General features: G+C 42.8%; 1 protein-coding gene across 5 annotated transcripts in view; it reads right to left on the bottom strand.

Annotated features, from left to right (window-relative positions):
* LOC129030878 (lysozyme g-like protein 2) overlaps nt 1-14832 on the bottom strand; it is a 64980-nt gene that overhangs the window by 37325 nt on the left and 12823 nt on the right. For 3 of the 5 annotated variants that reach the window (XM_063649214.1, XM_063649215.1, XM_054476718.2), the window contains 4 exons: nt 12993-13133; nt 11577-11773; nt 10310-10448; nt 6822-8809 (listed from right to left, as the gene is read on the bottom strand). In XM_063649214.1, coding sequence (XP_063505284.1) covers nt 8691-8809; nt 10310-10448; nt 11577-11773; nt 12993-13098 — 561 coding nt within the window. In that variant the 5' untranslated portion in view covers nt 13099-13133 and the 3' untranslated portion in view covers nt 6822-8690. Of the gene's footprint in view, nt 1-6821; nt 8810-9730; nt 9792-10309; nt 10449-11576; nt 11774-12992; nt 13134-14832 lie in introns of those variants that run through there. The other 2 variants (XM_054476720.2, XR_010123228.1) reach the window with 2 other exon arrangements.

Genomic DNA, 14832 nt, shown 5'->3' with positions numbered 1-14832 from the left:
CATAATCCATCATATAAACAGAACCAACGACAAAAGCCACATGATTATCTCAATAGATGCAGGAAAGGCCTTCGACAAAATTCAATGGCCTTTCATGCTAAAAACTCTCAGTAAACTAGGTATTGATGGAACGTATCTCAACATAATAAGAGCTATTTTTGACAAACCCACAGACAATATCATACTGAATGGCCAAAAACTGGAAGCATTCCCTTTGAAAACTGGCACAAGACAAGGATGCCCTGTCTCACCACTCCTATTCAACGTCATATTGGAAGTTCTGGCCAGGGCAATCAGGCAGGAGAAAGAAATAAAGGTATTCATATAGGAAGAGAGGAAGTCAAATTGTCTCTGTTTGCAGATGAGATGATTGTATATTTAGAAAACCCCATCATCTCAGCCCAAAATCTTCTTAAGCTGATAAGCAATTTCAGCAGTCTCGGGATACAAAATCAATGTGCAAAAATCACAAGCATTCCTATACACCAATAACAGACAAACAGAGAGCCAAATCATGAGTGAACTCCCATTCACAGTTGCTACTAAGAGAATAATAAAATACCCAGGAGTCCAACTTACAAGGGATGTGAAAGACCTCTTCAAGGAGAACTACAAACCACTGCTCAAGGAAATAAGAGAGGACACAAACAAATGGAAAAACATTCCATACTCATGGCTAGGAAGAATCAATATTGTGAAAATGGCCTTAGTGCCCAAAATATTTTATAGATTCAATGCTATCCCCATCAAGCTACCAATGACTTTCTTCACAGAATTAGAAAAAACTTCTTTACATTTCATATGGAACCAAAAAAGAGCCTGCATAGCCAAGACAATCCTGGGCAAGAAGAACAAAGCTGGAGGCATCATGCTACCTGACTTCAAACTTTACTACAAGTCTACAGTAACCAAAACAGCATGGGACTGGTACCAAAACAGAGATATAGACCAATGGAACAGAACGGAGGCCTCAGAAATAACACCACACATCTACCACAATCTGATCTCTGACAAACCTGAAAAAAACAAGAAATAGGGAAAGGATTCCTATTTTATAAATAGTGTTGGGAAAACTGGCTAGCCATATGCAGAAAACTGAAACTGGACCCCTTCCTTACACCTTTTACAAAAATCAACTCAAGATGGATCAAAGACTTAAATGTAAGACCTAGGACCATAAAAAATCCTAGAAGAAAACCTTGGCAATACCGTTCAGGACATAGGCATGGGCAAAGACTTCATGACTAAAACACCAAAAGCAATGGCAACAAAAGCCAAAATTGACAAATAGGATCTAATTAAACTAAAGAGCTTCTGAACAGCAAAAGAAACTATCATCAGAGTGGACAGGCAACCCACAGAATGGGAGAAAATTTTTGCAATCTATCCATCTGACAAAGGGCTAATATCCAGAATCTACAATGAGCTTAAACAAATTTACAAGAAAAAAGCAAACAACCCCATCAAAAAATGTGCAAAGGATATGAACAGACACTTCTCAAAAGAAGACATTTATGCAGTCAACAGACATATGAAAAAATGCTCATCATCACTGGTCATTAGAGAAATGCAAATCAAAACCACAATGAGATACCATCTCATGCCAATTAGAATGGCAATCATTAAAAAGTCAGGAAACAACAGATGCTGGAGAGGTTGTGGAAAAATAGGAATGCTTTTACACTGTTGGTGGGAGTGTAAATTAGTTCAACCATTGTGGAAACGGTGTGGCGATTCCTCAGGGATCTAGAACTAGAAATACCATTTGACCCAGCAATCCCATTACTAGGCATATATACCCAAAGGATTATAAATCATTCTATGATAAAGACACATGCACACGTATGTTTATTGCGGCACTATTCACAATAGCAAAGACTTGGAACCAACCCAAATGTCCATCAATGATAGACTAGATTAAGAAAATGTGGCATATAGCTGGGCACGGTGGCTCACACCTGTAATCCCAGCACTTTGGGAGGCTGAGGTGGGCAGATCACGAGGTCAGGAGATCAAGACCATCCTGGCTAACATGGTGAAACCCCATCTCTACTCAAAATACAAAAAATTAGCTGGGCGTGGTGGCGGGTGCCTGTAGTCCCAGCTATGTTGGGAGGCTGAGGCAGGAGAATGGCATGAACCCGGGAGGCGGAGCTTGCAGTGAGCTGAGATCAAGCCACTGCACTCCAGCCTGGGCGACAGAATGAGACTGTCTCAAAAAAAAAAAAAGAAAGAAAATGTGGCATATATACACCATGGAATACTGTGCAGCCATAAAAAAGGATGAGTTCATGTCCTTTGTAGGAACATGGATGAAGCTGAAAACCATCATTCTCAGCAAAGTATCACAAGATCAGAAAACTAAACACCGCATGTTTTCACTCATTAAGTGGGAGTTGAACAATGAGAACACATGGACACAGAGAGGGGAACATCACACACTGGGGCCTGTGGGGGCTGGGGGGCTAGGGGAGGGATAACATTAGGAGGAATACCTAATGTAGGTGATGGGTTGATGGGTGCAGCAAACCACCATGGCACGTGTATACCTATGTAACAAAACTGCACATTCTGCACATGTAAGCCATAACTTAAAGTATAATATTAAAAAAAGAAAGAAAATATGGTGCATATACACCATGGAATACTATGCAGCTATAAAAAAAGAACAAAATCATGTCCTTTGCTGCAACATGGATGCAGCTGGAGGCCATAATTCTAAGAGAACTAATGCAGAAAGAGAAAACCAAATACTGCATGTTCTCACTTATAAGTAAGAGCTAAATATTGGGTACACATGGACATAAAGATGGGAACAAGAGACAGGAGATTATAAGTGGGGTGAAGTAGGGAGGAGCGCAAGGGTTGAAAAACTACCTATTGGGTACTATGCTCACTACCTAGATGATGGGTTCAATTGTACTCCAAACCTCAGCATCATGCAATGTACCCTTGTACAAGTCTGCACAAGTGCCCACTGAATCTAAAATAAAAGTTGAAAAAAAAAACCACATTAGGTTAATTAAGAAGAGAATGGAGAAAGGCAGAGGGCAGGTCTTAGCATGGTAGAAAATTTTACACAGCAATTAAGAAATAAGGTGCTTGGCCAGGTGCAGTGGCTCACGCCCGTAATCCCAGCACTTTGGGAGGCTGAGGTGAGTGGATCACCTGAGGTCAGGAGTTCGAGACCAGCCTGGCCAACATGGTGAAACCCCATCTCTACTAAAAATACAAAAAAAAAAAAAAAAAGAAAAAGAAAACACCTGGGCGTGGTGGTGGCACATGCCTATAGTCCTGGCTACCTGGGAGGCTGAGGCAGGAGAATCACTTGAACCTGGGAGATGGAGGTTGAAGTGAACCGAGATCACGCCATTGGACTCCAGCCTGGGCAACAAGAGTGAAGCTGCGTCTCAAAAAAAAAAAAAAAGAAGAAAGAAAGAAAGAAAGAAGGTATGTAAAGCAAACATGCAAATATTGACAGAAGCAAAAAAAGAAGAAAAAGAAAGAGGAGTCGTGGGACTTGTCCCAGGAGGGTGGAAAGCTTTAGATGGTTATTAAGAAATGGGATGAATAAAATGGATATTGATGGATTAAAACAAAGGATTTAACACAGCACTACCAAAGGTTGAGCAGGCCCAAGGGAACCCCTGCTGGTCCCGCAATATTAAAGGGTTCCAAATAAGCCTGCTCTATTTACTCCAGTTTGGAGAAATTTAAAAAGCCAAAGGCAAAATTTATCATGAGAAACCTGACCAGCAATCACTGTGACAGTTGTTAGCAGGTTCATCAAGATGAAGATTGACAAAAGGGTCACAGTCCCTTGGCTCTACCCCTTCTCAGTGAAGACCCAAAGCCTTATGCACATCAGTAGGTAAAATGGTCAGCGGTGGGGGCACTGTGGAGAAAAGGTTACTGGGACTCGATACGGGAGCCCCCAGCACTGTGGTACCAAAACCCATTGATGAAGCCCTGAGGCAGGCTGCAGTTAGAATGAGGGAACCGTAAAAGGTAAGGGTTGATAGGATCATGAAAGGTGGAATGTTTAAACAGACTTTAGGTAAAGCTGTGTGTCCTTTACCTGAATGTTTTATGGGAATGGATATTACATCCGGCTGGGGAACACTTTTTTTTTTTGAGATGGAGTCTCGCCCTGTTGCCCAGGCTGGAGTGCAGTTGCACGATCTCGGCTCACTGCAACGTCTGCTTCCCGGGTTCAAACGATTCTCCTGCCTCAGCCTCCCCAGTAGCTGGGATTACAGGTGTGCGCCACCATGCCCAGCTAATTTTTGTATTTTTAGTAGAGACGGGGTTTCACCATATTGGCTAAGCTAATCTCAAACTATTGACCTCAGGTGATCCACCCACCTCAACCTCCCAAAGTGCTGGGATTACAGGCGTGAGCCACCAAGTCTGGCCTAACACTTCTTTATACCTAGTATTGTAACACCAAAACCTGTTAATTAAGTCCTAATGGAGGCCGAAGTTAGGAATGTAGTGGTTGATGGAATTAAAGTCTGTAGGCGAATTGGTGTTTTTCAGCAGGCTTCATGAGAAGTGCTTGCGTGCGTCTCTTACCTGATTGTATTATGGGAATGGACATTGTGTCTGCGTGGGGAATGTTTCCCCTACCTAGCATTGTAAAACAGAAGGCATCACAGTGCACAGCACTTCAATCATCTGTGTGGAGAGCGTTCTTAGAGGTCAGCAGTGTGGAAGCTGAGGCTTCCTCCCCTTGCTTCCCCTGCACCACGCTGCAGAGGCCAAACACCTGTTTCTTATTAGGTCACAGTTCTCTCAGCAGTTGAGGCATTAATGGCAAAGAAAAAGAAAGGATGAGAATATAATCATGAATAAGTCTAGCAAGGGAAATATTTTTAGGTGTTTTCATTATTTTTTATTTTTTATTTTTTTGCTCTGGAAACTGTTAGTCCAAACTGCACCATTTTGTAAGCCCCCCAGCCATTTCACAGACCTTGGTCAAAGTGAAACATTCCACAGGGGTTCGGGCTGTGACAAACAGCCTGCCCAACCGCCTGACTCTCTTATTATATTCTGCTGGAAGAAAGTGTAAGGAACCTCACACTGCACCGGAACAGGCACCAAACTGCCTAATCATGGGAACATGTTATCAACATTTTCCCAGGCAGCAGGCCATGCCCCATGTTCCAGACTCCTCCCACCCAGCCTATAATTGCCCCAGCCTGTAAGCAGCAATGGGCATTGGCATTAAGCTGCAGGTCTTATGCTGGACATAAAGCCTGCATTTGCTGTAGAGCCACCACTCTCTCTCTTTGTGTCTTTCTTTAACCCTCACCTTCCCTTCAAAACCCAACAAAAACTATTTATAAGACAATTTTTCTTCATCCTCCAGTAAGAACCTAATTTTTTGTTTGTTTGTTTTGGTTTGGTTTTGGGGTTTTTTTGTTTGTTTGAGACAAGGTTTTACTGTGTTGTCCAGGCTGAAGTGAAGTGGTGCAATCATGACTCACTGCAGCCTCGACCTCCCCGGGCTCAGGTGATTCTCCCTACTCAACCTCCTAAGTAGCTGGGATTGCAGGCATGTGCTACCATGCCTGGGTAATTTTTGTATTTTTTATAGAGATAGGGTTTTACCATGTTGCCCATGCTGATCTTGAACTCCTGGGCTCAAGCAATCCTCCTGTGTTGGCCTCCCAAAGTGCTGGGATTACAGGTGTGAGCCACCATGCCTGGCCTAAGAACCTAGTTTTTGGACAACTATAAAAGTGCTGTTTTACATAATAGGATGTAGACATGTAATAATTCATAACACCTGAAGGGGGCACAGGCAAAAAATATAAAGAAAATTGAGAATGACTGGATATTATATCTAATGGTGCCACATTTGTGTCTAACATCTTTGACATTGTTCTCAGCAAATCCCTGGGAATCAGCTGTTGAGCTAGATGGAGATGGGAAGAGGATAAAGACTGAGATAGTTGGCTGGGCACGGTGGCTCATGCCTGTAATCCCAGCACTTTGGGAGGCCAAGGAAGATGGATCACCTGAGGTCAGGAGTTCGAGACCAGCCTGACCAACATGGAGAAACCCCGTCTCTACTAAAAATACAAAAAAAAAAAAAAAAATTAGCCGGGCATGGTGTTGCATGCCTGTAATCCCAGCTACTTGGGATGCTGAGGCAGGAGAATCGCTTGAACCCGGGAGGCAGAGGTTGTGGTGAGCCAAGATTGCACCATTGCACTCCAGCCTAGGCAACAAGAGCAAAATTCCATCAAAAAAAAAAAAAAGACTTGGATAGTTGTATTATATCTATTAATTCTAACAGGTTGTGGAGAAGCTTGGCATGAAAATCATGAGGCATAATGAAGTTTGTGTGTTATTTCCAGAGTGTTCTTACCATGTTGTTAAGTCATAGATGAAAACAAGCAATGTTTGAAGGATAGTCCCAACCTCCAGGTGTACCTAATCCTGATGAAGCCGATGCTGTTAGCACCCTCCCATATCCCTGAGCCTTTTAGAATTTTCAGTTGATTTCCAACTGCCAGTATTTGTACCTCTGTACCTGCAGCCCCTTTTCCTTGGAAATGTGTGTTGCTTATTTGCAAGGCAAACCAGAGTAGCAAAGAATTAACACCCCCAAAGCCCTACAGGCAGATCCCTCAGCCAACAGCTCTCAGGAGTTGATGTATAAATTCCCCAGCTCCTTGTATCTTGGGCAGAATAATTCTATGGTGTGGGTTTTGCACCATTCCTAGCAGTTTTCCTGCAAGGTAGAGCTCAGGTGCCCACTGTGGTAGCTGGCTCGATGACACATTTTATTGGCTGTCCTACTGTCCCTGTATCATCCAGCCACCTCATACCAGCGTTCCAAAATAAACTACCCACACTGGAATCGTTTCCTCAAGTTCTGCTTCTGGGGAACCAAACTAAGACAACTTGAATGTGAGGTCTCCCACGGGACATCTCTTGCATCCTAGTCATAAAGAGAACACTGGGGGAATACATTCAGGGAACACGTGAGCATACTATTTCTTGTTTTTCAAATTACCTGAAAGTTATCTCACCTAGATGTACTTTATTGTTGAAGTAGTGACATTGAAGGGGCTAGTGATTAGATGAAGTTCATGCATGTGAGGGAAAGCCCAAAATAAATCATTCCTAAGCAAAGTGAACATCTGAAGAGCATCCTGGATGGCCCACATGCAAGGAGGATAATAAAAATATTTAACACCTGGTACAGCATAGGCCTCAACCAGTCATAGAAGCTACCAGCCTACCTGCTAAGGGCCTGCCACACAAACTGACCATTGGCCCTGCCCGCTGAAACAAGGATTCCTGGTGCTGCCTGGGTCAAATCTTCAGGCTGGGTTGAGAGGTCAGTGGGCAAAGAAGGATTTACTTGGCTTTCTCCAATGGGGCTCTGAGGCAGATGCATATGATTTTGAGTCCTTCTCAGAAACAGAAGTGATGGACTGAAACATTCATTGAACATCTCCAAAGGGAGTTAAAGGCCCAGCAGGGCCACATCATCACACGTCCACTTTACACTCCAACATGTTATCACTTGTGTCCTCTCCTGACTATGGAAGTAAAGGCCACAAACAGCACACAGTTTCCTTCCAGAGAGTTGTCTCTTCTCCGTTGTGGGTAGTGTTAGCAAGACCAAGGTAGCAAAATAGCCAAGGGGTAGGTGTGTATGTGACCCAAGATAAATAGCTCCGAGCCTCTCCTGGCACTATGAAAGTAACGCAGAATGATGACATAATCAGAAAATGGTGTTTGGAGTACATATATGAGGATATTGGTGAGGGTGCTAATTCATTCACTTACTAGGGATGCTGTAAGGTATGGTTCACCCATTCCTGCTATCCAGACCCCAGAGTTGCCTGGTGTCTCTTCATCTCCTTGACCCTCTTAGTTGGTTCTGTTAGCCTTCCAGTAATTTCCTTTTATTGCTTAAAATTTCTATAAGTGGTTACTTTTGCTTGCAACCAAAGAACCATAATTGCTTTGGGTCCTGCATGCTTATCTTCAGCCATGTTTTGTGAGGGGTGGACCCCGTGAAAGAAAGCGTGTGGCAGCAACTGCTGAAAATAAGAAAAGCCAGTCCCTGGATCTTCACAAACAAAAGAAAACACAGGAGGTTGCTGTGGGTTTGAAGGACTTGGTGTATCTAACTTGAATGACAGCTTCACCTCAGTTGGCTTTCAGTTTCCTATGAAGCTAGAATTCCATCCCTACTTCCTCCATTGTCCCATGGATTGGCTGGCTTACGAGTCAGGAACTTCTCATAAGCAAAGCCTCAGGGCTTTGGGCAGATACTGGAAAAAGGACAAAGTCTTGGGTAAGGCTTTCTTAACTTGTTAGCAATTCTGGTAGACAGGGAGTAGGTTGGCATTGGAATCACGGGCTAAAATGAAGCCTGGCTGGAATACCTAGGGGCCACTTGCCATGATATTCACATTTACTACAAAGTAATTATATATATGTCTATGTCCATTTCCTGGAAACCATACTGTGAACTGGATGGATTTCTTTTATTTTTCTTTCCTTTTTTCAATGCTTATTTTCATTCATAAAATTGGGAAATGTATTTTCTTTCATGATTTTAATCATTTCTTTGCCAGTGTTGAATACAACACATTCACATAAAACTCTCAAAGGCGGCCATCTGAGCACTCTGCCAGCCTGGCCCATCCACAGAGCTTTGCCTAGAAGCTTTGTCTTTTATAGAACTTAGCTCGAGCAATGATATCATTGACGAAGTCATTGTCTATGTCCGATGGGGTGGCAATCGCTTCAATTCCTGACTTGAAAGCTGAGAGACCACCTGAAATGAAACACAGAGAGTTAGGCTCAAATATTAACTTTCAGCAGAAATAAGCAATGAGCATTGCCAAGATGTTAGCTCTCCAGGCAAATCTTCCAAAGCAGGCAGTCCCAAATCCTCCTCCTTCTCTCTCCCTTTCTGAAAGGACATGCTACCCCAAGAATCACTGGGAAAATTCTAGATTGGTTTCTTTTTTTCCAAAGTCTCTGGTTTTTCTTGTTGCAAAAATCAGATTTGCTTTTTTATGTAATCCAGGCCTGGCAGAACTAGACTCCCAGTACATCCTCTGCTGAAAATGCTTGTAACATTCTCTCATTTATTCAATAATTCACTCATCTATTCACTCATTTATTCATTCAGGAAATGTTTTCAAGCAACTACTATGTGCCAGGAGAGGTGTCACACTGACTGCAAGGTACCCAAGACACACTTATTTCTTTGGGTACGTGTGCATATGCATGTGTATGCTATTTTACCCTAGAATTTTATCTTTAGTAGTTATGTATGTGTTTAACATAATTGTGCTCTGCTCTGATATCCAGAGAAAAAGATGCCTGGTCCTGATCCCTGCCTTAAAGCACCTTGAAGTAGAGACTAGAAACTGTTCTGATTAAGGCCGTTAGAGTGTGGAGGACATAACATGGGCCGATAGGAGGTAAACCTAATAGGAATTGATGTGGTTGGGTGTGAAGAGAGAAGGAACCAGAGAGCCTAAGAAAGCAATCTGGTTTTCAGGCTGGGATGACTGGCTATATTATGGTGCCTCCAAGACACGCAAAATGCAGAAGAAAGAGCAAATTTATAGTGTGAGGTTAGTGAGTTAATTCCATCTGGGAGATGCTAAACTTGAGGGGGCCTGTGGTCAGCCAAGCAGAGATTTCCACTTGGATATATAGCACCTGAAGTCCCAAGAATACTCACGGAGTAACATTGTTCAGACAATTTGGAAAGTTGTTGACAGTTTCTTATAACAGGAAAAAACCTATGAGAGGTAGGCAAACAGATAGATAGATAGATAGATAGATAGATGGATGGATAGATAGATAATTTTTTTTTTTTGAGAGATGGGGTCTCACTCTGTCTCCCAGGCTGGAGTGCAATGATGTAATCAATGCTCACTGCAGCCTCAACCTCCCAGGCACAAGCAATCCTCCTGCCTCAGCCTCCTGAGTAGCTGGTACTGTGTGTCACCATGCCCAGCTATTTTTTTTTTTTTTTTTGTAGAGACAGGGTCTCACTATGTTTCAAGGTATCACTCAATAGCTCAATAAGCAATGAATAAGAACCCCAACATTCTGCAGAAGGGGAAATGGAGGTTGAGGATGGAGGACCTCTCAAAGTAACTCAGTGGTTCAGGGAATGCAAATGCAGCCTCTAGACAGCTCCTCCCAGGGCCACTGCTGACCACGTGGAAATGCTCCCAGGGAGTCTGGGGTCACACTGGCCTTCAGTGGTCTCATTCATTGCTCATTTAAACAAAGTACTCAGAATACAGCCTACCTTTGAGGTGCTGAGCAACACTCCACGTGGGGAATTTTTTCTGGATTGCCTTAATTCTCTTTGTTAGAATCCCAGTAGCCTGTGAAAGGTGCTCTTTGCTGTCCCAGGCACCAACAGGGTGGTACGTTTGTTTATCAAGCTAGAAAATTCAGATAATAAAGTCAGCATCTGGATGAGGTAACACATTTTTCTGCCATTCCTAATTTCCTCTCCTGGTATTCAAGTCATAGATACCGGCCTTTATCCCCAAAGAGTCAATTCTATTGTTCTTTCTTTCATAGAGATGAGAGTCAGAGAAACAAAGTAAGGTTTGGGAGAAATGGAAATGGCACAGTTTTAGCTAAACATTCTAATATACAAAAAAAATTTTTTTAAGTTGTTTTGAAACAAATAACACCCAAAGTCTACACATTTTTGGTAATAAATAATTATCCAGCTAATTCAGAGAAAAATTTGTTTCTAACTGGGAAGGCCAGAAGTCTGTATTTCTACAGACAATTTAAAATCGAGCCTGGAAGCAAATATCCAGATAATTTGGATCCCCTTCCTCCACTTTATCCAAAGGAACAAGTTGTTTCAAGTAGGGCTCGATTATACCATGTTTTGATCCACATGGATGAAATTTACTACTTCATGAACCCCAAGAGGACACCTGTAACAATAGTGCTGTTGATAAGATTTTCTCAGTTTTAGTGTATTACGTATTATTTATTGCAAAATGGTAGTTATGAAACTCCTAAAATACTTTTTAAAAGATATCTGATAATGAATAAGCCTTGAATGAAATAAAAAGATGTGTTACAGAAATCCCAGATCAAATTATGCTAGAGTAGCTGGACACAGTGGCTCACGCTTGTAATCCCAGCACTTTGGGAGACTGAGACGGGTGGATCACCTGAGGTCAGGAGTTCAAGACCAGCCTGGCCAACAAGGTGAAATCCCATCTCTACTAAAAATACAAAAAATTAGCTGGGCATGGTGGCGTGTGCCTATAATCCCAGCTACTCAGGAGGCTGAGGGAGGAGAATCACTTGAACCCGGGAGTGGAGGCTGCAGTGAGCCGATATCACGCCATTGCACTCCAGCCTGGGCAACAAGAGTGAAACTCCATCTCAAAAAAAAAAAAAAAAAAATTATGCTGGAGTACCTGTAGCCAGATGCCAGGGTATTTTGGGGCTTGGAAGCACTGCAAATGGATTTCTAGTTGAGGTTGAGCTTCTGTGAGGAGGGATGCAGTGGGGCTGATAGAAAGTTTCTAGCTAAATACCTGCATCAAGCCAAATTTAAGTCCCCTGTGATCCCAGCCGTCTTGCAGGACAGATCCACCGTGGCTTTCCCTGGAGATGATGGCTGCGATGACAGCAGGGTCCACGCAATGTCTCTGCCCGACTTCTTTGATCAGAGTCTGGTAAGGTTTTATGGCCCTCAAATCCATCTCAGCAAACATTTCAGAACCACGGATCCCTACGTCAATAGGAAAGAAACTGTTTTTCTGGGCATAGTAGTGTGTGCCTGAAGTCAGTCCCTGCTACACAGGAGGCTGAAACAGGAGAATCGCTTGAACCCAGGAGGAGTTTGAAACCAGCCTGGGCATCATAGTGAGAGCCCATCTCTAATTTAAAAAAAAAAACAGAATTTAAAGTTAAAAAAAGAAAAGAAACTGTTTCTTCTACTTCAGAAGAAAACCATTTTTAAAAATTTGCTAAGTTAGCCACAGCCTCTGATAACTGCTAATGGCTTGGGACAACCATTCTAAGACATCCTTTTGATCTCTGACTGCAGAAACAGATCCACAACCCCCAACAGGTGCCGCTTCTGCTCTGTTTCTCCTTCAAATTGCTCATGCCTGTAATCCCAGCACTTTGGGAGCCCGAGGTGGACAGATCCCTTGAGGTCAGGAGTTCAAGACCAGCCTGGCCAACATGGTGAAACCCTGTCTCTACTAAAAATACAAAAATTAGCTGGACTTGGCAGCAGGCACCTGTAACCCCAGCTACTCAGGAGACTGAGGCAGGAGATTCACTTGAACCTGGGAGGTGGAGGTTGTAGTGAGCCGAGATCATGCCATCACACTCCAGCCTGGGTGACAAAGCAAGACTCCATCACACACACACACACAAAATTCTGCCACACTGGTGCACTGGGAAGCCTGTTGGACTAGGAGTCAGTCAATGTATGTTTTAGCCTGGCTCTGCCACTAGCTGGCTCTGTTCTATTGGGAAGTACCCCCCTCCTTGCTGAGTCTTTGGGCTCTGATTTGTAAATTTGAGGGGTTGGGGTCTGATGTGACCTTGTGGTTGCTGCCAGCTCTGACACTCTAAAACCAGGATAACATGATGAAGATGACTTTGGAACAGTATTGCTTCAAATGTTAACGTGTAACATGAAGCAAACACAGCGGCACCACCCAAAAAACAAAGCCAGAGTCTAATATTTATTCAAGCAGTAGTTTCAACACGTGGAAATAAACACAGCTGGACAAGGTTTGGAAAGAATAGGAGTGGAAAATAAAAAGAAGCGGGTTGTTAGATTGGTCAGGATTGTGGTTTTTGCTCATTTTTAATTTTGATGCTATTGTCATAATGATGATTATACCTTTTCAAAATTAAGTGACTTCCTAAGAAAAAATCTGAAAACGATGAAAGGGGGAAAAAGCCGAACGTTTGCTCTGCTTTTCACTTACCGCAGTTCATCACACTGTTTGCATCACAAGTGGCCCCAGAGGTCTTCATGGTCATGATGTCCCCATAGCAGCCGTGGTACAGGCGCGGATGTAGGTGAGGCTTCATTGAGTGGGTGAAGGGGTACGAGCACCTGGAAGTGCCTAGGAGGCAGAAGTGTAACTCACATGAATCCTGTGAGAAGATATTACTTGGGTTGCTGCAATAAACATCACTAAACCAAAGGCGGAAGGCCACAGACAGAACGCCCCAACTCTCTTGTTGCCATTATTTGTTCATCAGACAGAAGTTCCCCATGCCCACTCTGCTCCGACCTTTTGTTTTGTTTTGTATTAACACAGCGCTTAATCTGAAAACACTGCAAAATATTATGAAATTCATCTTTTATCGATCCTGAATGCATGTGCAGTCTTTTTTTTTTCCTTTTTTTAAGAGACAAGATCTTGCTCTGTTGTCCAGGCTGGAGTGCAGTGGCGTGATCATAGCTCGCTGCAGGCACCAACACCTGGGCTCAAACGATCCTCCCACCCCAGCCTCCTGAGTAGCTGGAACCACAGGTGCACATCACCAGGCCTGGCTTATTTTATCTTTTTGTAGAGATGGGGTTTTGCTATGTTGCCCAAGCTAGTCTCAAACTTCTGGGCTCAAGCGATCCTCTCTCCTTGGCCTCCCAAAGTGCTGGGATTACAGGCACTGTAGTCATACCATGCTGTATGTCAGAATTAAAACTGACAGGTTTTTAAGCAGGAAACTTGAGAGGTTTTTTTTTTTTTTTTTTTTTTTTTTTTTTTTTAAGATTCAGGGGGTACATGTGCAGGTTTGTTACATGGGCATATCGTGTGATGCTGAGGATTGTCCTTCTATCGATCCTTCACCCAAATAGTGAACACAGTACCTGATGTGTAGTTTTCAATCGTTGCCTCCCTCCCTCCCTTTCTCTCTCCCTCCTTCCTTTTACAGTCCCCAGTGTCTATTGTTTTGAGAGGAATTTTAAAACATTTCTGACACAAATGCTTCTGGGAATGTGAACATCTGGATTAACAATTTGCCTTTGTTTAGAAAGATAAGAAAGAAGGGCACCATAACAATTTAAATATATTCTTATTTTATATCATTTACTGTGAAGTTGAGTTCCTATGTATGTCTATTTAATAAAATTAGAAGTAAAAATTGAATTTGCCAAAATAAGTCAAATCTATTCTTGTTTTTTTGTTCTGTCATTAAAAAGTGAGTTTCTGTCCAAGTCTACCTGTTACAGGAGAGGCAGAGCTTTTGCTAAAGGAGATACAAAGTTATTTTCTGTAATGTTGAAAAGTTTGTTCTAACGGTTTCAAGGACTGTTAACTTGTACCTTAAGAGTCCAAATATTTGTTATAAGACAGTACTTTGGGCTGGTTGTGGTGGCTCATGCCTAGAATCCCAGCACTTTGAGAAGCTGAGGCAGGAGGATTGCTTGAGCCTAGGAGTTCGAGACCAGCCTATGCAACATGGCAAAACTCATTTCTACAAAAAATACAAAAATTAGCCTGGTGTAGTGGCACATGCCTGTAGTCCCAGCTGTGTGGGAGACTGAGACAGGAAGATTGATTGAACCTGGGAGGTCGAGGCTGCAGTGAGCTTTGATGGTGCCACTGCACTCCAGTCTGGGCGACAGAACAAGACCCTGTCTCAAATCTGGAAAAAAAAAAAAAGTATTTTGTTAAAATGTTTGATGTAAAAAAAATAGAATCTGGCTGGGCGTGGTGGCTCACACCTGTAATCCCAGCACTTTGGGAGGCCAAGGCAGGCGGATCACCTGAGGTCGGGAGTTCAAGACCAGTCTGACCAACATGGAAAAACCCA

This window comes from Pongo pygmaeus, chromosome 12, assembly GCF_028885625.2.
Source record: "Pongo pygmaeus isolate AG05252 chromosome 12, NHGRI_mPonPyg2-v2.0_pri, whole genome shotgun sequence".
Taxonomy (NCBI): domain Eukaryota; kingdom Metazoa; phylum Chordata; class Mammalia; order Primates; family Hominidae; genus Pongo; species Pongo pygmaeus.
The sequence above is the reverse complement of the archived record's forward strand: the minus strand, read 5'-3'. Positions and strand labels throughout refer to the sequence as shown.